Raw genomic sequence first — 24,748 nt, 5'->3', positions numbered from 1 at the left:
AGTGCAGTGAGGCTGAGCAGCTGTGCTGTGATTTTTACTTACCATAGTTGTTTCTGCAATCGAGCCAAAGCTGTTGATGAAAATGTTGCAGCTGACGTTCACTGGCGGGCCTGCATGACAAGTACAGATGGGGACAGCAGTTCAGTGTGTGCTGTGAGACAAGGTATTTCCACTCTGTGGAGTTAAAACCTAGTGTGGGAAGTGGGTGACTGAGGGGTAACTAGGGGAGTAAGGTCTGGACAACCTGGCTTGGTCTGGTCTTGGTTCTGATGCCAGTTTGACACCAGAGAGTGCTTTTGCTTCACCTCTGTTCCCCTGTTTGGAAGAATGTTTATATATCTCTGCTGTGAACTGTTCAGATGAAAAGGAGTAGATCAGGGCCAGGCAGGACAGCTTTGTAGTTATCTTGACCTGGCTAGATGGGTGGTAAGCTCACCTTGGACGTGTTAGCAAAGTAACCCAGAAAACATCTGAGAGACTATTGACTTTCATTTAGAGCTTACTGATGAAACAGTCATATGAAGCACCTAAATGTTCCTGAACTAGGATGATGTGCTCCCTACAAAGGCAGTGCAGCACAGTGTGCTGTGAGGGTCAGGCTAGCTGAAGGAACAGGTACCCCATGAGATGATGGAGGTGTCTGCTAAGGCTCACAGCTGCATAGGAGACTTCAGGACTCTGCCAGCAGAAATTCTCTGCCTGTCCTGGTTTGGCAGAGGGTACTCACAGACTCTGGGCTGTGCCTGTCCTGGGCTTGATTTGCTTTCAGACTGAACCTTTGCTTAGTGCTCGTCTTGGAAAAGGTAAGGGGCCAGTGAGGGTTAAAGGGATGAAAAAATCGTGGTTAGAGGTCGTGGGGGTCACTCTGTGTGGTGCTGGTGCTCAAAGGTATCATCAGTATGACTTGGAAGTGTTTCACGACATTACCTGGCAAATCTGAAGTGGAAGTGTTGCATTTACACCGAGGAAGATGCCAAGAGCTGCAGTTCGGGACAAAGTGAAAAGCTGGAGGATATTTTGGAACCAGAGAATAACTAGTGCCTGGCAAACCAGTGGCTTGCTCACGTATAATGAAAGGATTTTTGTAGAGCCTTAATAAGGGGAGGGGAGAAGGGAAAGGGGCCTCTGAGAGCTCCCAAAGGACCTGCTGCAGGTGCTGCCTGGTGTGCAGTGGGGAAAGGCAGCTCAGGCAGAGAACAGACACTGCCCCAGGGACCAAGATCCTCACCTAACACTGGAGGAATTAATTTCATATCATCCCTGTGACAGATGCTTCTGGAAAGATAAGATCTGTGAAAGTGGAGAGTGTGGATTTTTAGATTATTCCCCCATTCTTTATGGAGTCAGGGATGGTGTCTGCATTTCAAACACTGCCTGGTGGCTCAGCCTGCTGGGGGAGTGATGCTCCTGTTAAGGTCACATCTGCAGTCTGGCACTCGCTGCAAGATGAAATATTGGAGGGGGAGGAATGGCTTTAACGAGAGAGGATTGTGCCTCTAATCAGTGCAAACGTACTCCTGTGTGGAAATTAATGGATATTCCTGATTACTGAGTAACATTTCGAGCTTGGTTTTCTCATCTTCATTTCCCTTTCCTCCTTTCCTACTTTGGCCTCTTCTGAAACTTTGTGCCTGTCCCCTGTGGGATTAGGATTGCAGCCACATCTCTGTAATGCTCTGTGGGTGGGATTTTCTTGGTGCAAGTCCCAGGCAATCCAAGCAGGCTGCTGTCTAACCAGCTCCTAGAAAACCACTGCCAGCTCAGCAGCATCTCACACTGTTCAATCTGTGCAGCTCTTTCTCCAGACTATTAAACATTGGCATGGGTTAAACTATCAGACACAAAATTATATATTTTTTTTTTTCCCTTCACCAATCAGTTTTATCTGAAAGCTTATCCAGCAGCTGAAAGCACACAGTTTATCAGGCTTTAGCACTTGTTTTATCCCTTCTGTAGTGCTCCTGTTGAGCTCAGGAGCATTGGTTTTCTATTTTGGATCCATCTCATGAACCACATGGAAGGTCCATGTGCATGTGATGTGATTCCCCCCCCAAAGGGCATATTATAAGGAAAATACTGAGCTGATCTTCTGGATGACTGAATGTGTTCATGACTCTGACAGGCATGGAGTATTTTGCTTCTCCTGTTCCTGGTGCAGTGCTGATGTGAAGCTGAGTGTGGGGTGAGTTTGGCCCAGTGCGTGTGAAGACTCTCCTTGGGGCAGCTCCTGTGGGGACTCTGAGCTCACCACGTCCATGGGGAACCGTGAGCTCCATGCAGGATTTGGGTGGGTTTTCTTTTTAGCTTGTGACAGGCTGTAGAAAATTCCCTGACTACCACTGAAATGTGCCACCTCTGCAGGGGAATGCAGCTGTGAAGGAATACAGTTTTCCAGCAGCAGGGTTGAGGGTACAGCCTGGGTGAGGGTCCCTTGTCCCAGTGCCATGTTCTGCTCTGTCCATGCCTGAGTTGCTGACTTTGTTCTCCAACTTCAGCCAAACCCCAAGTGCTTCTTCCTTGTTCTTGGAATGTGAGTCCACAACTAAGTCCAGACTTTGCAGAATTTATGGAAAAGCTGCAATCTTCTTTTTGTTAGTCTTCCCCCCCAAAAATCAATCTGATATGGATCTTTGGTATTATTTTCGTTTAGATCTAAGCAATTAAAATGTCCTTATGAGTTACTGCCGTTAATTTAAATGATGTGCTTTGAGAGCTACAACCCCAAGCTCAGTAAAACACCTCCTATCCCTCCCATATAAATTGGAGCCTGATTTATGTGTGGGAGGCTAAGCCAGCAAAACTGCCCTGTGGGGAAGGTGTAGTTCATTGAAATAAAACCAAAATTAAATTATCTCAAATAAAAATGCAATGCAGCTGCCTTCAGCAGGAAGTTAATGTATACATTTCATTAAATATTAAAGTTTAATTTGTGTGTGTGCATAATTTAGTGGTAGGCAGGTTTACAGGATGGTGTTTTAACTCTTTGTGATTTGGATAAGAACAGCAGTGCTCTCTGTTGCCTGGTTGATTAGTGGGGCATAAGGTTCCCACCTTTTTTTGGGTTTAAAAGCCCAGTACAGAGCTGATTGTTTGAAGCTGGGTGGCAGGTGCTGTCACTGTGATTAATGGGTCCTGGGAGTCCTGTGTTAGCACTGCCAGTGACTCCAGGGAGAGGGGGAACTGATAGTAGGGAACAAAAGAACTGAACAAAATGAGCACTGAGAAGGGCTGGGCAGTGGCTGGGGGAGGGGGGGCAGATCCTGCTTTATCTCTGTGTGTGATTCAAGGCCAAGTCGCTCCGGGAAAGTGAGCTCAGTTAAAAAGAAGAAAAAGAATCATAGAGTGGTTTGAGTTGGAAGGGTCATTAAAGACCCTCTAGTGCCAACTTCTCTGCTGTGTGCGGGGACACCTTCCACTAGGCCAGGTTGAAAAACCCAACAAAAACTCCCCAAAACCAAACAAGCCACAAAAACCAACCAACCCCTGAAAAAAAACTAAAACCAAACCCCACCCCCTTAGAAGAGGTGTTTTGAGGAGCAAAGAGAGAGGATCTATTGCCTCTGCCAGAGCCTGATTCAGTGTTGTCTGGCTACCAGTAAATACGGGTTAGACTGGAAAAATTGGGTGTGAAACAATGGAGGTGTGTTGGGCTTAAGAGTTCTTTTACTATGGGGGATAGGGATGGGTCTGAGCTGCCCCTGGAATTTACTGAATTTCTTTGGAGTTGATGGGAGAGACTCCTCTTGGCTGCAGTGGGTGTAAGGGGGGAGACATTGCCTGATATTAGATATTAGGACCAAATATAACTAAGAACACAAGGATTGTTCATATTCCATATACAATCAGGGAGGTATTAAGGAGGATTGCATGCAGTTTTCAGTCCCAAAATGAAGCAAAGCTGGGTTTTTTCATACCTTTAAAATTTGGTCTGATCCTGGCATCATATCCCGAAGTTCGCCCCATCAACTTATCCAAGAAATCAGAAGGAGACATGGGTTTGGGGGCAGACCGTGCTGCTGCTTCTGCTTCTTTGGAGGCTGCCAGGCTGTGTGAGTAGAAAGAAAGAGGAGGTTTTAGTGTGCATCCCATACTGAGGAGGGTTTGGGGTCCAGAAACAGAGCAGTCAGCATCTTATTCCTGCTGAGGCAGGATGGGCACCCATGTGAATTCCTAATGAGGCTGGTCTCGGCTAATTTGTTTGCCCAGCCCAAACATCTCCAAATACAGAATCCCAGCTGCCACCAAAGTAGAAGAGAGATGATGAGTAGTGAAAATCCTTTTGTGAGTTTAGGTATAGCTCCTTGGTGTGCCACTAAATTACAAATGTGAACTCTGGCGCTGAGCTCCACAGGTAAAATACACTCTGAGATTAGCCTTGGGCTGCAATTACTGCTTAATTACATGGCAAATAGCAAGGAGCATATTCGGTACTCTGACAGCCCAATTTTCCAAAAGGCAGGTAGGATCAGAGCAACCTGGAATTTGAGGTTTAAATGAGCATCACGTGATGGTACAGCTTGTGCAGAGCCTTTGGGACTGTAAGGGAGAGAGGTGGTTGTGCTTCCTACTTGCTGATCAGTTCAGCATTTGCTGTTGGCACCTGCAGTGCAGGGTCTGGAGTTCAGCTCAGCAACACAGTCTCTGGACTGGGGGGTGTCTGGACAATGATCCTGAAATCACACTCGGGTTGGGTTGAGGATGAAAGGAAATGGAGTGGTTTTGGGACCTGTATGGCCTCTGGGGCAGAAAGAGTGATTTATCTGTAGAAGATGAAAACGTATGGCTGGCAATGTTCTTTCTGGCTCAATGGGAGTCTGCAGGGTGATGATTTGGGGCCACCTACACAGGAAGAAGTGACCCCTGGTACTATGTGCTCATTCTCAACTTTGAGGATGGTTTGACTTCCAAGACAGGAATAGACACTATTCAGTTCCCTCCCTTTGGTTATACAGCTTCTACTTGAACACCAGTCTGTTTCCATGCTGAAAGTGTGGTGTAAAATTGCCTAGATTAGCCAAAGAAAAAACAACCCATGCATTGTGCTTAGGGCAAGAGCTGTCTCTGCCTTTGGGCTCTGGTGCCTGATGCTGGTTAGAGCCTGCAGGCAGGATTGCAAGGCAAATGCATCATGAGCCAAAGGAAGCTGCTCAGGAGGAAGTGAGGCTCATTGCTTCACACTTTGCAAAACTCCTGAATTTTTTAAAGTGCAAAGGCTGTGTGGGAACAGTGAGAAGCCACCGACAGAGCAGCTGGGAGGCCTGAGAAATGTTTGCAACAGGTAGAAGATATTCAGCTACAGGTGTCCTCACAAGTGACACCATGGAGTCTCCTTACAGCATGAGGCATTCCCTGACCTTGGGACATTTTTGCAGGAGTCAAACCTGATGTTTTTTGAAGAGTAGTGCTAAGTACTGACACAAGATCTTTTGGTAAGAATTTGGGACAGTGACTGTGCGATTGTATTAATGTGATCCTGCCCCCAAAGACCTGTTCATCCAATGCAAGTTTGAGCTAAGGCTCCAGAGACACAAATGTCTTGATAAGAACATTTTGAGCCATTGAGGTCCTCAGGGGTTTTAAAACTGATGGGATTCAACAGTGCTTAGGTGCCATAATTTCAAAATCAGGAATCTGGTACCCTGCATTGCATTGACTTTCTTTTCCAGTGTCAGCAGTGATGCCTTGCCAAGCGTTGATTTTCAATCCTGCAAACTCACAACTGCAGTCTGGCTTCTTTTGTGAGCTGCAACAGGGTTCTCTGATTACTAGGTTTTTAACTGTTACAAATTGATTAATTTCCACAATGGAGAGTAAAGATAAATTCCAGGTCACTTCCACTGAGAGTCTAAGACCGGGATTTCATTCATATATTCACAATCCACTGCCACACTGGCCATGTGTCAGCAGGCTGTTGCACACTCATGCTCAGGGTTGACCTGACAAGTTGTGGATCTCACTTTTACTGCAGCCACTGTGCCCTTTCTTATCTTGTCCCTATCTCTGCCCTAAGGAACTATGCAAAGCACAAACCCGAGGTGTTTCAGGGGTAAATGGGGTTGTGGAGTGGTTGGTGGTTTTAATTTAATTATTTTTAGGAGGAAAGCAATGGGGTGCAATTGATTTGCAAATTCAGAAGAAAGCTGGGGGTGGGAGGACAATCAATACTGGGCTCAGCTCAACTGCTGCATTCCAATGGAGTGTCTGCATGGCAATGAGTCCAGAGAAAAGATTTCAATTAAGTAGCAAATGACTTGGTAACCAAAGACTCCTGCCACTTCAGCAACAAGATGCCAGATAGTGCAATACACTGATTTTGTCTCATTAACTGTAGACTGGAGGAAGTATATGGAAATGGAAAAGTTGGGGGGGGAGGGAAGAGGCAATACAAATCTAATAAGCATCTAATAAACTTTAAGTGGAAAAAGATAATTAGAAACTGCAATTCCCCCGGCATTTGTTTTAAAAATGAGGTGAAAAGGCAAAGAAATCGGTGCTGAGCTTTCCTGTAAATTCAGGGTGAAAACCTGTACTGAATACATTCACTCACAATGAGTGAGTCTGCTGGTATTTTTGGATATCACTTTCTGTTTCTTTCCGAATCAAAGGTGCAAGTAAAAGAATCTGATGGGCTCAGTTCCTTCATGGAAGTATTTATTTGGATAACTGAATCCCAGAAGCATCTGGGAGAGACTCAGACTCTCACAGCCCCACTGCTTTCTGCAACTTCATGCCCATCTCTATGAGCAGTTCCTGGGAACACCTTTGGGGAGGTGCTGGAATTGTCAAACCTGGTTTCATGCCTCCTAATACACGTTTTTAAATCTGTTTGCCTGCTGTGTGTTGTTACCCAGGTGACCTGGGAAGGATGAGTTCTGAGTTTTGTCTGCTTTCTCTTTGGTTACTGGATGCTTTCCTATAATCACCTGGTAACAGCTTCCCCTCAGATTTAGCAAGAAATGGCAAGAAAGGCAGGGGATGAGGGAGCATATAGCAAAGCCTCTCCAGAGCAGGCATATGAGTCAACTCCCTAGCTTAGAAGAAATAGTAGAAAACACCACTGGGAACTAGAGAGAGGCTGGTCCACCCCAAAGTGCTTTAGATGGATGGTTTCTCTCTAACAGAACCCCAAAAATCTTCACTCTGGTTGTGACAGCTGAGCTTTGCAATGGCAGCTTAGCTCAGACAGCACCCAAAAAAGCTACTAGCTTCTGTTTTCTTCCAGGTCTGTCTAGACCAGTGCTGTGGGCTGCCTTGGGAGCTTTCTGGGATTTTCTTCATGCCTTTACTTCTTGCAGGAGCACCCTTGAAAGTCCCACGGGGACTGTTCACCTGCTGGCCCAGCAGAGGCAGGGAGAGGGAAATTGCCAAGTGACTGGAAAATTATTGACAACAGAAGGGAACTGGAAATTTAGAGTGGGTTGTGGTGGTGTTCAGGGAGAAGATTGATCCTGTGAATAAACAAAAGGAGGCAAAGCATGTAACAAAAGCACCGAGGCTGTAGTTTGCATTGGTGTAAGAGTGTTGTCTGAGCTGGGCGTCTCGGCGCATTTTAATAGCAGTCAGACAGCGGCTTATCTTATTTATGCTGGTGTAATCCCTAGTGGATCTGGCTGAGAAAGTGCCATCAGGCAATCATCACAGCCACTACAATGGGAAGGATCTCTTCAAAGGGTCGATGGACTAGCATAATCTTTTGTGATATTAATGCTGGCGTGTAAGCAGACACCAGAAAGCCCCCAGGAGGTCCAACCCACGAGCAGGATAGGAAGGTGAAAGCTGATGGAGACGAACAGCCCGGCTGCTCAGGATTGCACTCCTTAAAACAGAGCAATCAGGCTTTGCAGGACACCTATCTCTGGTTTCTCCCAGCCTATACAGGCACTGTTTACTCTGCATTTTGTTTCATCTTAACAGATGATATATTCTGATAAACAATTATTTGGTTTAGAAAGTGGCTCTTCTGCAGTCTGGATGTGTCTGTTTGTTCAGTTCCTGGCTTCCCAGTTGGCTCTTTCCTCCTTCTCCTCTCATTTGCATGGTCCTTGTGCATTATTTTCATGCCTTTTTTTGGGGGGGAGGTGTGCCCATGGTTGTCCATCTAATTAAGTCCAACATCACAAACTGCCCTGTTCTGGCTGAATGCTGATACTAAGAAATAGATTTTTTTTTTTTTTTTAGTTTGCAAAGAGGAGTGATGAAGGAATTTAATTAGCACAGGGCCTCTATTCCCTGGTCAAATAATTTAATTGTTAATCATTAATTCTGGATGTAAAAAAAAATCATGCCTGGAAGCAGAAACAAACTGTTGCCAAACAAGTGTTTGCAGAGGAAATATCTCTCTGCAAAGTGTGAGAGGCTCAGGTCCCTATGAAGGTAAAGTGGTGCCACATCAGTGGCTCGAGAGAACAGCACTGGGTTTATTTCTCTGGCTGGGCTCTCAACAGACTGAAGAAATAGAAATACCTAACCCCTTACCCTGGTTCAGTGCTGCTCAGCAAAGCTTTCTGATGTGGTTTGTTGGGAGTTTATTTTATTTTTGAAACGCAGCAAACCGGAAAGCTTGGCAGGGATGTGTTGGGAATAGCGTTCAGGTGAGCTGCCTCACATTTGTCCTTCAAATGCCGTGTATTCTGTAAGCAGATATCCCAGGGAGGGAAATATCCATCAGGTCTAAGGCAGGCTGAGGTGACCAGAATAACTGTTTCCCCTGTTACCTTTAAAGCCAGGCTAGAGCAGTGTGGGGGCTCAGGGACTCAGGAGGATTCATCAGCTCAGTTTATTGACTTCAGCAGGCTCTGAGAGGTGCAGTTGCAAAGAGAGCATCAGATAGCTGGGCACAGAAAGGCATCGTGCTGCCCATGATAACTCTCTCCTTACTCTTCCTGAACCATCTCCTTGGTGCCTGAGCAGATACTGGAGCTCAGCAGAGCCCAGCCTGGATTCAACCTCTGCCAATGCTGGAGCTGCCTGTCTCCATCTTGTCCTGAGCAGCTGGAGAGAGGCAGGAAGGACAGACAGAAGATTGTCTTGGTGAAACAAAAAGGGGCAGCCCTAAACTCTGCACCCAGACTGTTATTTATGATTGCACACCAACATGTTATCTGGAGGAAACTGCTGCCAGACCCTGGCTGGGAAGGCTTGGCAGAGACTGCAGGCAGACTTTTTATTTTAATGATTAGATTTACTATCCAAATTAATAGCACAATCAATATTGATATGCAATTCAATTAAAAAGGATGAAACTCATTGCCTGCGTGTTTTTCTCCATCACCTTGTCTGAATTCCTGGCCTACAGCATTAGAGGTGGGCAGGATAAAGAACAGTGGAGGGTGTGTGGGAGAAGAGAGCCCCAATATTGTATTTTTGGCCCATCATGGTGCTGAGTAGAAGGAGCTGTGTTACAGATGTGCTGGTTGCACAGCAGTGACTGCAGTCCATGTGCAATTAGAGACTGGAGAACTACAGAATTCGAGAACCTGTGAAGATATTTCACTCAGAAAGGAATGGGCAAATGAACTACTACTTGTCCCTATTCATGGCAGGAGAGGGTGACAGGAAAGAAAGAGCAGGCTTGTTAAATGTTGCAGTCTCTGCCCTGGGTGTTTGGGCTCTGTTGCTGTGAGCTCTTTAAACCCATTCTAGCTCTTGCACCAGAAGTAACTGCATTGCAGTAGTCACAGGATGTAATCAGTTAAAGTTTTAACTCAAAGGATCCCAGAACACTCTCAAATGTCCTGCGCAACCCATGTTGCCACTGGTGCCTGTGGCTGTACAGGAGGAGAAGAGCTGGGAGGCACTTTTCCATGGATCTCAGGGAATTAACCCCCTGTGATCATTCCTATCCAGGGAAAGCTGCAACAACTTTACTGAAGTGAGAAAAATCTCTTCAGACTGCAGCAATCCGATGCCTCTGTGTTCCAGTGCCACATTCCTGCAGCCCATGGCTCCTATGCCATATGGCAAAACACCCTGTCCAGGACTATAAACCATCCCAATTACACTGATTAACTCTATGGAAAGACACCAGCACTTGGAACATTTGCTGACGTTGCCTGGACAGAGCAACAAGAAAATAATAAATGACTAGACAATCGGCTGAGGGGGGAGAAATCTACCCAGTGTATATAGCTGAGATGGGAAGAGCACAGGGAGACCAATGAATTGTGTGGAAATAGTGCTCAGTTGCATGGCAGATCTCTGCTCTTACAAGGATTGTTGTTGTGCGATCGCTCTTGCTTATTGCATGTTTAAAGAAATAAATAAAGCTGTTTGTTAAATTAATTTTTGAGCCACAGGCATTCTCTCTAGTGATGTTCTCAACTGAATTCCCTCTTCCAGAAGCATCTACAGCTCTTGGAGCACACATCGTGACTTTCTGGATATGTATGATCCTAAACCACTGAGACAGGTCTGAAAACAAAGCTCAAACAATGGAGAAGCACAAGTCAAAGCTCAGGTTTTAATCACTTGAGAAATAAATCCAGCAAACACCAGCATTGACTCTTACCTGTGCATGTACTGAAGGGTTCACAGAAACAAAGAAAGTTATAATTGCCTTTTTTTTTGTTGTTGTTGAAAAACAAAGGGAAAAAAACATCCCTGCAAAGACAAAAGCATGTGTCTAGCTTCACACACACTGAATATTCCTTTTATAGTCAGGGGGGCTAGTCAGGTACTTAAAGTTATGCACAGACAGCCCTCCTGAATGCAGTAGATAAAGGGGGAAAATGTCTTTATGAGATGAAGCTTCATAATCTAGATAACAATATTCTCTTTACTGATGTGCTCCTGATTTAGTGTTTGGACGGAGAGCTGCGGTGGGAACCTCAATTGACGTCAGAAGGTTTTAGATCACAGACCAGACAAGTGTCAGAGAATTACGAGAAACTGTGGATGCTCTTCTATCTATAGCTCTGCAGTCGCACTATCAGTTGCATTCCCATCAGTTCAAATAGCTCACCACGGCAGCTCTTTAAAAATTAGTTTAAGGATTTATGCTGCTCGTTAAGATTGGGTAAGGATATTGTAACTCCGTTTTTTTTTTCCCCTAAATCAGAAGAAATATGAATAGAATTCTTTTAAAAGAGACATGACATGCAGTGCAGAGTGATGGTGGGTTTTATCTTCTGAAATGAAACTTTTTGCTGCAGATCCTTTGAAAAAGCCACCTGAGCTAACCCCTGTAACCTACCTACAAAATTTTGGGTCTCATAGTAAGGCTGAAGTTCTCTGATGTGAATACTTTGTGCTGTGTAAAATGAGCTGTGTGACACAAGAGCTCATTTTGATATTTTCTGATGGCATTGCAACACAAATACCCCTCTGGAGCTGAATATTCCCTCTGTACTGTCCGTGATTCCTGTGTAATTTATCAGTTTATTCATGAACTATAATGAAATGTAACTTCTGGAATTAATGACTCAGCTCCGGGTCCCCTGCCCAGGAGGGCTCTTCTCCTCCCCACTCCAGCTGCCCTTTTTGGTTTCTTCAGCTCCCTGACAAAACAAACTCCATCTTTCCAACCCTGGTGCAGGAGAGCACGTTGTGTTTGATGAGGCTGGTACTTTGTCAGCCACGCTGCTGGGAGATGATTCCAAAGCCCAGAGCTCTGTGTCAGGGTTTGATGGATGGGGCTGGAAGCTGGACGATGCTTGCAATTCTCAGGCACATGGGGTGTCAAGAGAGGTGGGATACACTCATTTTGGGTTGTAAATGAGATCTTGGGAGACCTGGTGCAGCAAGAAAGTCTGTGTTGTGTGTGGGTATGCCAGGAACTAAATGCCCTGCTCTGAGGGTGAAAGCGCTGGGAGCAAACAAAAGACAGGTTATACCCCATAGAAAGTAACTTTTTTTTTATCCACAGCTTGTGTTCACAGTTCTTACAAGATAAGAAAAGGGTCCCTCACCAGGAACCCAGAGCTTCTCTCCTCCCCACTGGGGTGATACATGTGGTGAACAGACCCTGCTGTAATAGGGGACTGAATCCATCATGCACGGGGACTCTTGGCACCAATAAGGACGTTTGGAGCTAATGATTTTTTAAAGGCTGCTGATAAAAGCTGACCCTTCTGTGCTTTCAGGGTTTTTTAACTCCCCCATAAAAGACAGGTGGAGGGGGTCTGTGCTTGGGGCTTTGTACAATGCGTCTTTTTTACTGGCATCAGCTGGTACAAAAGAACAAAACAAGAAGGGAAATCACGTAAAGGTGAGAAACCCGCGATTTTGGCTGGATTTTCTGCGCGATTCCTGGCTCAGCTGCGTTTTGCTGCTGAACCACACGCGCGCAATAGCGGTCTGTCTGATCCACCGCTGATCCCACTTGTGTTGCTGTTTAATTGATTTGTGTGTTTTGCTCCAGCCCTGGCGGGGGCGGGATTTGCATTCTGGGCGAGTGGTCGCGGGCGTTGCTGGCAGGGCAGGCACCGAGGGGAGCTGCTGTCGGCGCTCTGAAGGCAGCCTGAGCGATGATTGATGGCACTGCAAGCCCTGCTGTTCCGGGCATGCGACACTCCTCGTCTTGGCAACCTCTTGGTGGTGTGTTCCCTCTTCGCCCACCCCGCAGTGAGGCACTGGTAAAAACAAGAGAGTTCCCTGGCTGTCTGCTCAGGCTTTAGGATTTTTTTGGTCTTGTTTTCTTTTCCCAATTTTTTTACTAGTGGGCCGTGAGCCCACTAGGAAAGAGTGAAGAGGGACAAATCAGAAGGAAAGCAGGGGTGCAGAAGTGTGTTCTTTTGTTTTCCCCTCCCTTTCAAAATCCAAATTTCATGGGGTTTGGTAAATTAAGGTTTCCCCTGCTTTTCTCACTGGCACTTAGATCCAGCAGAGATGTATTTACAGGATGCCAATTTTGTCTATGTACCAGCCAGATGTGGTGCAGTCCCCAAATCAGCAGCTTACCATGGTGCAATATATGGATGGAATAATTGTCTGCATAATGGGGAGTGCTCAGCACGTGTAACGATGGGTGCATCTGTCTCCTTCTATTTCTGTTCTCTGCAGGCCCTCTCTGGGCTTTGGTCTTATTGAGGGGACAAAAACTATATTTGTTTTTTCAATTTCTGTGCCTCAGTCTTCTGAAGCATCAGAGGGTTTTAAGAGCAGCTTGCAGATGTGTATGTGATCTGTTGCACCAGTGGGATCAAACCATGCAGACCTCCAGGACTAGATCAGCTAAACCGTATCAGTAGTTTCCCAAGAGGTGAAGGGAACAACATTTTGCACCAGCCAATCATCTTGACTAAGAAATGCTGCTGCAAACCACCTCAGCTGCAGGGAAATGCTTTCTTTTGTCTGGCTTTGTAAACACAAATGTAAGTTGTTTGGATACTTTGGGAGAAGGGTGAGGGAAACAAGTAAGTCAATTTTATTTTTGTCACTTTAAGGGGAGCTGACCTGCTGGATTAGCAATATTTTATTATGCTGAGCTCAATGCAAAAGTTGCTCTTTTCTGGGCTGTGCAAGTAGGTCTGGGAGTCAGCAGCCAGTCTGGTGTTGAGTTGTCTGGTCATGGCTGCTAATGAGATCCTTCCAGTGCCTTGCAGTGGAGCAGCAGGATAAATTACTGCTTTTCTCCCTTCTTCCTTTTTGCTTCATTTATCCCAAGCTGGTGTTGGGTTTTATCGAGGTGATCATTTTTGGGTTTTGTGTGTTTGTTTTTGTCATTTGTTTGTTTGGGTTTTTTTTTAAAACTGAAATTATCAAAAGTTCTTGGAATGACATCTTTTGTCAATCAAAAAATTGAATCAAAACATGTTGGGGTGGGTATGCTGAAAGGGCATTTTTAGCAGGCGAAAGGGTATGATGAGCCCTTTTTCTTGAATGGTGTGAGCTGCACAAGTATAACCATAATTCATAAGAATAGAAATAATTTGTGCTCTTGCTGATAGATAAAGGTCAGTAGAAAGTATGCCAGGTAATGAGAGCAAAGGGGTAATTTACTGGAAATAGCGAAACCCTGATTTAATGTGCCACAACAGTGAGAGCTGATACAGGTAAATAAACCAGATGAAAGTAAAAATTCATGAACGGCTTATCTGACTGTCCTAATACTGGCTACTTTGGGATTCTCAGAAAAGCTCCAGGTTATAGAAAAAATGAGCAAGTGAAAATAGGTGATGTGATTTAACATAATTAAATGTTGCGGGTTTGATTTGGATGTTATGATTTTTAAAGCACGAGTTACTTTTTAAGACCTTTATCTTTCATTGGTACCTAAATAGCAATTATATTCATTAGGTGGTCTGACATCTTGTTCTTGACACTGAAATTGGTAGAGTCCTTTTAACCTGCATGCTGGGATGAAACGAGAACAGATCTGTCTGCTGGTTTTCTATTACAGATGAATGATTGCTGGTCGGGGCTGGGATAATAAAGTAATTTAATTTTGGACATTGATTAACTTCTTAATTCAGATGTTGGGATCCTTTTCTACCCAGGTCAGCTCATGAGGATTTGGTGAGATGAAAATCATAAGCAAACAAGAAATGTGTTTGGCCAAGACCAGGGGAACTGCCCTGAGCTGTTTCTTACAAGTGTTTTCCTCTCTGCCTGGAATCACTTGGCCAGAGGCAGAGTGAACTTCGTAGCCTTCAGGCTGTGCTGTTAAATCTGGGACACTCAGAGTCAGAGGTCCTTTGGCTTCTGACTTGTTTCCCACCTAAGGGGGGGACCAAATTCCCATGTCTGAATTCTTGTTCTTGAAGGAAGTCTCTGTAGTGCCCTTACATGTAAGGGCAGGATCCCACCATTCCCTCCACATATCAGTCTCTTTCCAGAAGCAGCTCCCCTGAGATATTTGCACACTAAATTTGTGTTCTGCCAGTGGGACTTGCTGCAGTGTAGGGTAATGTTCAGAGCGAGCCAAGGTGGACAGCCAATTTGGATTACCTAAAATCTGCACAGCACCAGTGCCTCGGAGACAAAGGGTGTTTTATTAGTACATGGGAAAAACTGCAACATTATTTTGTAATGTTTTTGGGAAGCAGGTTGATTATTTAGTGTTTTCCTGCTCTTTGTACCCAACATAAGGGGTGAAGGAAGGAGGCTGGTTTTTTTTGCCCAGACATTTGTGGAGCTCTTTTTGTTCTGAACTATCCAAAGAGCAGGTGTGGAGTTGTTTAAGACAGCTGTTTGGAGAAGAAGGTTAAGATCAGACTGTTAGAAAATGTTTTGCATACTTTATGTTAATTTGTCTTAATTGCCTAAAATGCAAGAGAATCAGGCTGGCTGGCTGGCTGGATGTATTAAAGTTGCTGCAGAAGGCAGGGCCCCAGACATTTTGTGCTTTTACTGCCATGACACCAAATTAATTTTTCTTTACAGAATGATTTATAAAGGCTTCTAGAATTGTCTACATTGTCCCACTTTCAAACCTTGGATGTGTAACCCTTTTAGCGGGGTCTCTAATGGGGCTATTAAAGGTTGCAGACCAAAGCAACTAAAGAGTGTCCTTAGAGCCATCTAGCCCAAGACTTTGCTAAATCATTTTTATTTTGTGGAGGAGATGACAGACTCGGCAGAGGCACAGCAGGTCATAAGGCACAACTTCTAACAGATTTTAGTTAGCACGAGGAAAATATTCTTTAAGTATTGAACATATCTGCTGTGCTGTTTCACTTGTGGCTCTGGAAGTCTCTGGTTAGTGCTTCACTCGGGCAGCTCTGAGATGTTACCTGGCACTGCAGAGCTATAGCAGGAGCCTTAGAGATATGTTGCACGTTACTTTCCTCTTTCTTCACCTGCCTTTCCTCTTGTGGTATTTTTGAGGGGCTGAAACCATCAGCTCTTCAGTCACCTTAACTTGTCAAGACCGTCTCAGGAAAACAGTGTCTTTTTTCTTTTCCCCCCACAGAAAGTTAAGAGGTATCATATTTACAGTGGCACCTTCTTATTGTTTTAAAAACTGGAAATGAAGAGCTCCATTACTGACAGGAGGGAATATAAACATGCCAGTTGGAGCATTCCAGTAGGGACTGAGGCTGGCAGCAAGTTTTAGCCTGTGACTCACTTGGAGCAGTAGCCTTGAATCACTCCTGCTTGCTGAGAGATTGCTGTTCAGAAGGGGCCAACTCTGATCTTGATTCAGTGAAGGTCGTGCTGCAGATTCCTGATGTACAGAAGGGCAATTAGGATAAAAATCAGGCCCAAAGAATTTCAAAGCCTCACAGGACAGTGTCCAGTTGGGTCAGGCGTCAGTTCTGGGATATCTTTTATGTCCTAACTTGTACAAGGTGCGTTCCTACCCCCAGCTTATGCAGTGGTGCTCCTGGGCCACTGCAGCTATTAAAATGCGATGGTACAACAGAAAGTCCAGGCAAGATCATCACGGGATAGGGGAGCATTTTGTTCTGCATGAAGGAATTCGCAACTGAGCATGCAGTGTACGTGGTTAGACTTTGGGAGAATGATTGTACATGTCTCCACAGATACATCTGGAAATCCCTGCGTGAATATTGTCCAGTTTATTTTAAAGAAACAGCCTTTTGCCTTACTGAGATATCTGTAAGGAAAGCTTGGCCAAGCAGCCTTTCTGTCTTCATCTCCCACCCCAGCCCAGCTTCCATCCCTGCCTCTACCCAGGTTCTCAGTAAATGCCTTAGTCACAGCCAAGTGACTGCAGTCTGAGGAGGCAGGTAGCAGAATGGGAAGTGCTCTTCCATAAAGAAAGGCATGTCAGAATAAGCCACGTATCACAAACTCCTTCTAAAACACCCCAACTGTAACAGAAACAAATATCATATTGGCAATACCATAATGTTTGCATTCACACACCAGCTGTTACTCTTTCCCACAGGGACTTGTTTTTTTAAAAGGCTGGTGGAGGAAGTTTTTGTTAAGCAACAAATCTAGCCTTATTTCCTATATTGGCTGAATATAATTTTCCTTGGAACACTGGATTTTTATTTTTTTTTTATATTTGTGTAGTGCATGTATGAACACATAATGGATTCTCTTTCTAGAATATTTTTGACAGGCTGACAATAAAGCGTGGTGCACTCTGGAATTTAAAGCCATGCATACTCCTCTTATGGATTATTGGATTATCAGCTTTGGGTTTGTTGAACATTGTGTATGACTGAGTAATTGGCATGCTAAATTTATGAATGACTGTTAATGAATAAACTTCTTTTACTGAAACTGAAATAGCAAAGCTATTCCTGGACCAGAAAGGCTGGCAAATTTTTGGCCTGTAATAAATTGAACATGTAACACAAAGCAGGAGAGGAAAAAAAAAGAAAAACATTGTGGGGTTTTTTTTTTTTTTAATTATTTTTCTCCTACTTGGAAAATGATTGCAATATATAAAGCAATTTGATTTCATCCTCCCCCAGCAACTGAATTAGAGCATTTTCAAATGTTCTTAGACATTAATTTTGGGAAAACTAAACTTCTAGAAATACCTTTTGTATTCAATATGACCTAATCAAATATACCACACGTGTGTATATAATTTATGATATTATGAACCTTTTCATTAGAATCGAAAGTGACTTGTTTACCAAGGTTTTGAATGCCCAGGACTGTACTTGATGTGCTGGGAACCTGTAAGTGCTCACATGTGTTGAGTGATGCACAAGTGTGTATCAACTTGACTTGGTCAGTCTGTTCAGAGGAGATCTGGACAGATGCTTCAATACCAGGGCCCTAGGAAATGCAAGCCTGAAAAGACTCTTTTATTTTCCTTCTGCTTTCTAGTGTTTAATCTTGTTTGTCTGGGGTCTTTTTGGGTTTTTTTACCCAGTGCTTCAACACTGTTTTTAACTAAGAGTTTATTGTCACATACGTGTTCTTCCTTTCAATCCACCCCACTGTACTGTGTAGTGCTGTGATACATTTGTGACTGGGTATCACAAGATGAGAAAGGATGGCTCTGAAGTATCGGGTGCTGGGCATTGCTTTTCAAAGACTGGTGATTTTAGTTATTTCTAGAATTTATTTTTTGGCTTACTTAAACATTAAATGCTTTGAGTTCATGCTGCAATCTTGCTGTCTCTGATTTCCTGTGGAATTGCAGGAAAAGTGGGGATATCTCAGTTTTTATGTCTGGTAAGACTTTAGTGTTCAAAAGGAAAGAGAATGCTAGATAGAAAAGTCTGGCCAGTATCAGCAGGTCTGCTACTGTGAATCATAAGTATTATACCAGTGATGTATATGCAAATAATGTCTGTGTTTTCCCATTAAACTACAACATGATACTTCGTTAAAATGCAGAAGTAAGAGCCATGCAACTGAAATGAAGTCTAAAGACTGATGAGCAAGTTCAGGTCATGAAAGAGTTTTTTCTCCAATTGTACTTGGCATCTCTCACTTGCTACAGCAGGCTACATCTTGCATGCAAATATAGGAGCTTCTATCTTCCAATATTTTTTTATCCATTTAATATAAATACTGCAAGGATAGATGGACATGAAACAGTTCTTTGAAACTAGAGCTATTCCTTCTATCTTAGCCTTAAAGAGAAACTGAACACATCTAAACCACAGTCAAAATATAGCTGGGCAATAACGAATATAACTGCAAAAAGCTCCCCACGTCCCCTTTGGCTTTCACTTATATTCTGCAAGGGAAGAATATTCAAAATAATGTAAAAGAAAAAAAGTTGAGAAGGGAGGAGATTATTTCTTTGCTTTCTGTGACTTCAGAACAAGAGCGAGCTGAGGATAGAGGGTGAGCCCTCACAGATGAGCAGTGAGAGCATCCCATGGAACTCACCTGCAATATGAAGAATGGGGAGGGGGCGAGGTGGGAATATTTACCCGGGCAAATTCAAGTGCAGCATTGCCAGCCGCCACTAGCTGTCACTTTGCAAGCAGCCGGGGTCGGTGTTTTCAGCACTGCGGTTGGCGAGATTGCGGTGCTAATTAAACGGAGTAACTCCCAAAGCCGCGGAAAGTCCCGAGCCCGGGGCTGTGCGAGAGACGGGCTGGGGGGAACCGAGGGGCAGCTCGGGGGAGGCGGAACGCGGCTGTCCTGAGCCTGGGCTGTGCCCCCAGCCCGGGCTGGGCACGGCGCTCCAGCCCGCACACACCCCTCGCGTAAAGCCGAGCCTTACCTGAAGAAAACGATCGTCTCCCACACGTAGACTCCGAGCGCGTTGACGCTGCACATTTTTCCAGCTCTCGCTGCTTCTTCTTGTTGTTGTTGTTGGTTTTTTTTGGTTTGTTGGTTTGGTTTTTTTTTTTGTACTCCGTGAGGGGTGGGCCGCTGGGGGTTGGCCAATAAAGTAACCCGGCACTTAGGGAAGGAGCGGTGTGGGGCAGCGAGCCGGGAGGGTCCGCTCAGCACCGCGGAGAGCGGCGGGCCCCGCTCAGCACCCGGACAGCGCCCGGGGCGCGCCCGCCCAGCACCGCGGAGAGCGGCCCCGCTCCTCGGCTCGTCCCTCCTGCGCCGGGGCCCCCGCCACCGCCACTGCAGTGCTGCTGGGGCCGGAGCTCCGGGCTGCCCGCGCCGAGACCTCCCTTCAGCGGGATGTCGCTCCGGACATCAGGCTGGCGAGAGCGGGAGGCGCAGCGGGCGTAGGTTTGCCATCAGGGTGGTGGGGGTGAGATGGGAGGTTGCGGGGAGAGGGGGGAGCGCGACGACCCTCAGCAACCCCAGGGTTTAATCTCCGCTGCTGGCCGGGGTGTCTTCCTAATTACATCCACAGGAATTTGTCAGTGTGGAGCCGTGCTGCAGTCCCGCTTGTGTCGCTTTCCTGCCCGCCGTTTGGCTGCTGTTGATTCCTGCTTCCTGGGCTGTTTTTTCTCCCGAATAAGTTATTGCTGCTGTAGGGAAGGTGTCCCATTGCTCGGGGCTAGAGCGGAGGGGAACGAAGGGGAAGTTTCTTGGGAAGCACTTCCATTGTGCTCGGAAAGAAAGTGGCTCACTGTCCTCCTAATGCATCTCATTTCCCCTCTGCCCTCTCTCCCCTGCTAGGACTCGCCAGATCTTGGGAGTTTCTTGCTGCATTAATTTACTAAACTAAAAAAAAAGGAAAAAAAAAGAAAAAAAAAAAGAAGGGGAGGTGGAGATGAGGGAAGGCAGAGGGGAGGGGGTAACTCAGCCTCTCCACCATCCCAAGGCCCTCCTCTTAGCTGTGCTCATTGGTCTCGGGGCTGAAAAAACTACTCTAGGACGTGGTTGGATAAACGCATGTTGTTCAGCAGAGGCTGTTAACCTTTAAAGCGCTGATACGTTTTGGTTTATTTCAATATTTTTAACCCGAATTGCTGTCTTTTTAAGAAGTCTCTGAAATCGTCTCCCTTGACAGGGCAAGCGTAACGTGCCTTAAATCTCCATCTCGTGGAAGATCTGCTTGGCTGGCAGTTGATACGTGTTGCTGTTGGCTTTTAAGGAACATCTTTGTGTTGTTTGGGGATTTTTGTTTGTTTGGCTTTGATTTATTATTTTTTCCTTTTTATCTTTGTTTTATTTGATTTTTTTTTAAATTTTTTTACATTTGGTTTTGCAAAGAGGTTTGGCAAACACCAGAGCCAGCAAGGCCAGGGCAGGTAAGGAGCATTTAGTAGTTACTTATTGCAGCTCCAGCTGTGCTTACAGGGTCCTGAGCATGGTGGTCAGGGTGGGCAGGAATGGTCTCAGTCACTTTGTCACTGTGTCACTCTGCTCAGCTCCTCGTCAGCTTCTGAGAATGGAAATGAGCACTTAGTTCTCCTAAGTGATCTAGCATATTGTTTTCTTCTCTACTGTCCTGGTGTAATGGGATTTTTCATCTTCGGGTTCTGTTTTGTTTACCTGTCCTGTGCTTTGCAAAACTCCCCGTGGCAAAGAGGCACTTTTAACCCCTTTTAAGCTGCTTTTGATCTGTTCAAGGACTCCTCCCATCCCATGTTGGAAGGGTAGAGGTGAAATGGACTGATGTCTCTAGCACTACTGAAGCCCCACCAGGCTAGGAAACAACTAAGTTTTTCTTCTTAGTTTGGGTTGCATCTCAAAGGACTTTACTGCCATACTAAACTTTACCTGATGTTTCTGATCTCCTGGTTTTATTTGTTTTAAAGCAGTATGTTTACTTAGTGAAGCAGACAGAAATATCCTTTGGGTTACCATTCCAAAGAAAAGAAAGACCTGCTTGGCTTCTAGCCATTGGTACAGTGGGAATTTAATCAGATTTACTCCAGCTCCTGGGTCTCAGTGTCTAGCTAGATTAATAACAGGCTCTGATTTCAACTCATGGAGATTCCTGGGGACATGACTCCATGCAGTGTTTCCTGCCTGCTGCTTGCTGGCTCCACAATTTACTTTCCCTCTTGACATTTATCCCCACATGGATGAGCCGCTGTCACTGTGCTTTTCCAGCCCCCAGTGTGCTGAGAGAGCAGAGGAGGAGCTCCAGACTGGGAGTGTTAACAGGACCCACATAGCAGGAAAGCAGTGGTGTTTCCTTGATTTTTTTTACTGGAAACAGGACAAAGAGCAGGAGGCAGAATCATCTCTTGGCATTTGTGGGTTAAGTCTAGAGGCTGTCAGCCTTCTGGTTCTCTTAGAAATGGAAAAGGAATCTGTAAGAGATATAACTCTCTCTTGTAGTATTTCCCTTGCCTGTAAGATTGCTCTTTGTTATACCAAAGGTATCTGGACTTGTCTCCTTTTGTCCCCACTTGCTCTCCTGGCACTACTTTGGGTTAAGGGAAGAAGGATGGCTGTGCTTAAGATCAAGAAAGCAGATGAATCTTTGTGTATATAAGATAAAGAATCTTCACAGCTGTTCCTGTTGAAGGGTCTGAAAACTGCTTTTCACAGGGAAAGAACTTCTTTGCTTTGCTGTCATCTGTCTTGGTGGTGATGGTGGCCAAGTGATTTGTGTGGGCCCAGGGACTCTTGTGTTGATATTCAAACTTCTTTCTGGAGAGACTCAGGAACATTGTTTGCTTTGACATTTGGGAGAACAGAGGCAAAGCCATGTTGCAACAGATATCTGGAGCAGGTCTAGGCATGAAGGTGATTTGGACCACGGAGTAGAAACTAAAGAAATGTAAATTTAAGGAATATGAGTTTTGCATGTTTTATCACGATGACCCCAAAGGAGCCACAAATTCTGCATTATATGTTTTTCTATGCTCTGGTATCTCCCTCTTAACTGCTTGTCTTGGTACAGTGCCCTACACATGCCCTGTGAATGTGTCAGGCCTTGGTCAGGGTGGCATCAGATCCTTGGAACTCACATCCTGTGATTTAACCCAGACGATTCAAGGAACAGCCAACCAGTCCTTACTGCAGCCCATCGATAGGGATATCCGGGGTGAAGTTCCCACGTTGGTTCTTTGCAATTCCAGATGTTTAGGTTTTCTTTTGTTCTCCAAGAAACTAAGGGCAGATAAACTGGAAATAGGTCTGGAGATCTGATAATGGCTGGAAGTCAACTTTATCACTGTTACTCTAAGTAACCCTTGTCATCAGGTACTTCTCTCCCTGGATCTGTCCTGACTTAGATCGGGTTTTAGCTTTCTGCTTGGTTTAGCTGCAGTGCTTTGTGATTTATTTTTTTGGGAGGGGAAGGGTTCACTTGCCAGGTCTCCCATTTTTCAAGCAGAGTCCAAATGCTTCTGAAGGGCATTTGTCTTTCTTTGGCAGCACTTGTACAAATGACAGAGTTGAAGATAACTTACCGTGATGTCAAATGAGCTCTTAAAATTAGAATTACCTGCTGTGCATTCATCTTGTTTTTAGTTTCAGAGTAGATGAGTCTTGTAAAACTCACTTGTAGGTGAAGTTGTCTGGAAAGCTTCTGTGTTATCGCCTTTCTGGGCTGTGAGTGATGGATTCTGTTCAATATAAGACACCACAGAGATAATGGTTTTAATTTGTTTTCAGCACTCAAGTGAAATTTGGGGACACCTGAAGAAAAAGGTGTTACATGAGGAGTGATAAAAGCCAGGGAATATCTGTTTCTCCAGTTTCCTTTAGGTGGTTCCTCCCTGATCCTTTCCCTTTGAAGAATGCAAATGAGTTTCTTCTCTGTGGAGAAAATTAATATTCCTGGTAGTCTGTGACTTCATTTTGGTTTTGATAGTTGATAGAACAGCTTAAAGACATGGAGAACACAGAAGGCCTTGGAAAGCACTCTGTAATGTACATATTCATATGTAAAGGTGAACATGCACCCTATGCTCAGAATTAACCTAAAGCCTCATTCACAACTGCAGGTTGATTTCATTCTTGATCTCTCTTTTTTGTCTCTGGATTTTATAGCGGGTGGAGTAAATTTTAGTTTCCTTTGCTTACCGTTTAAAAATTCACATTCTGATAATAAATTCATCGTGGGGACAAACTCCTTCAAGTTGGCCATTCACACACACTGCCTTCCTTCACCAAATAAATTACAGGATTTTTGGTGAAGAAGTGGCTGGCATAGCAGTAAAGTACACTCAGCGTATCTTGGGAATACTAAATCCATTATTGTCAGTTTGTTCTTTGGAGAATGGCTAATGAGGAAACAGTGCCCCAAGAACTTGGATTGTGCTTCCCAAGGCAGAGATTCAAATTGCTACAGCAGCACTACTTGCCTTTTGACACTGAACAAATGAAAAACAAATTTTAAATTAGAGTTAAGTTCAGGGAATTTAGCAAAGGATTCTATAAAGTAATTTCCTATTCAGCTAATTTCCATGTGCAGTAAGCTATTTCTCTGCAAGATGGTTCAAGTAAATACAGTTTTCTTAGAAACTTGAAAACCCGGGATACTTTTTTTAAACAAAATAATTGCCGGTAAAATAACACCATAAAGCATTTCTGCAGTGATTTTTAAAGTGTTTAGTCAAGGTTCTTTACTGAAAAGATTTACAGATGAAAGAGAATTCACTGGAACTAGTGTAAAGGTCCATCTTCCACCCATAGTTCAAAAAATATGTTTAAAATTGAACTTTGATGAAAAGTTTGATGAATTCTGTTTTGATATGCATTGGCTCTTTGGAAAACAACCCCTGGAGTGTCTTGCATAGGAAATTCGGACAACTTGCAGTCTGAGGTGGGAAGGCTAGTAGGGACAGAGGTGAGGGATTTGTGGTGTAGGTGACTGATATTTTTGACTGAAATTCAGACCAAATATCACTGTTGATGGTATTTTACTCCACGTGTTTTAAAAATTACAGGTCTAACTGTGTTTGAGGTTCAGCCCTACATCTTTCTCTGCAAACAGAGCAGTTATATGGATTGTCCATGACCTTCCCACTCCTGGGCAGTATATTTCTTGACAAGTAGATTAGGGGCTGCATTGATTTCTCATCATTGCAAACATGGCCCCCATGAGCCTGGTGACATCCAGTCTGTGATCACGGACTCTCTGGAGGTGGAATGAAGCCCTGTGCTAGGATGACTTCAAGACAGACAAGAGGCCAAGTGAAGATCTTGCCAAGTGCACCAACCTGGTCTTCCTGACCTGAATGTGTCTGCTCCCCTGTGTCAGGTGCATGAATCAGGTTAAGGCAGTAATCCCTGAGGAAGAGGAAATAAAGAAGAATGGATGATCGTTTTCCCCCTGGGAGTGCTGATTTATTAATAAATTTCCATGTCTCATATGTCATGGAGTGACACTTGAGCTGTGAGTAGTCTTGCTGCATATCATAGGCTTGTCACTGTCACGATTTATGTAGTGCTCTGTAGTAAGAAACTAGCGTGGACCTTGTAGCCCTACAAAAATTACACTGCTGCTTCCACTTATGACCTGATTTGCAGGTCATAAGCTAATTGTTTTCTGACTTGTACAGAACAATTACCAGGTGATCCCAGAGAAGCCAGAAGTACTATTTCT

At 44.5% G+C, this 24,748-nt stretch overlaps 1 protein-coding gene across 2 annotated transcripts in view; it reads right to left on the bottom strand.

Annotated features, from left to right (window-relative positions):
• Positions 1-19,893, bottom strand: part of GLRA1 (glycine receptor alpha 1) — a 36,932-nt gene extending 17,039 nt beyond the window's left edge. For both annotated transcript variants that reach the window (XM_050312301.1, XM_050312302.1), the window contains exons 1-3: positions 19,052-19,893; positions 3,915-4,045; positions 43-110 (exon numbers count right to left, since the gene is read on the bottom strand). In XM_050312301.1, coding sequence (XP_050168258.1) covers positions 43-110; positions 3,915-4,045; positions 19,052-19,107 — 255 coding nt within the window. In that variant the 5' untranslated portion in view covers positions 19,108-19,893. The remainder of the gene's footprint in view (positions 1-42; positions 111-3,914; positions 4,046-19,051) is intronic.
• Positions 19,894-24,748: the final 4,855 nt, after the last annotated feature.

The sequence above is a fragment of the Myiozetetes cayanensis genome, unplaced genomic scaffold, assembly GCF_022539395.1.
Source record: "Myiozetetes cayanensis isolate MyiCay16 unplaced genomic scaffold, myiCay2020 scf17, whole genome shotgun sequence".
In the NCBI taxonomy this organism is placed as follows: domain Eukaryota; kingdom Metazoa; phylum Chordata; class Aves; order Passeriformes; family Tyrannidae; genus Myiozetetes; species Myiozetetes cayanensis.
Note: the sequence above shows the minus strand (reverse complement) of the source record. Positions and strands in the feature narration are given on the sequence as shown.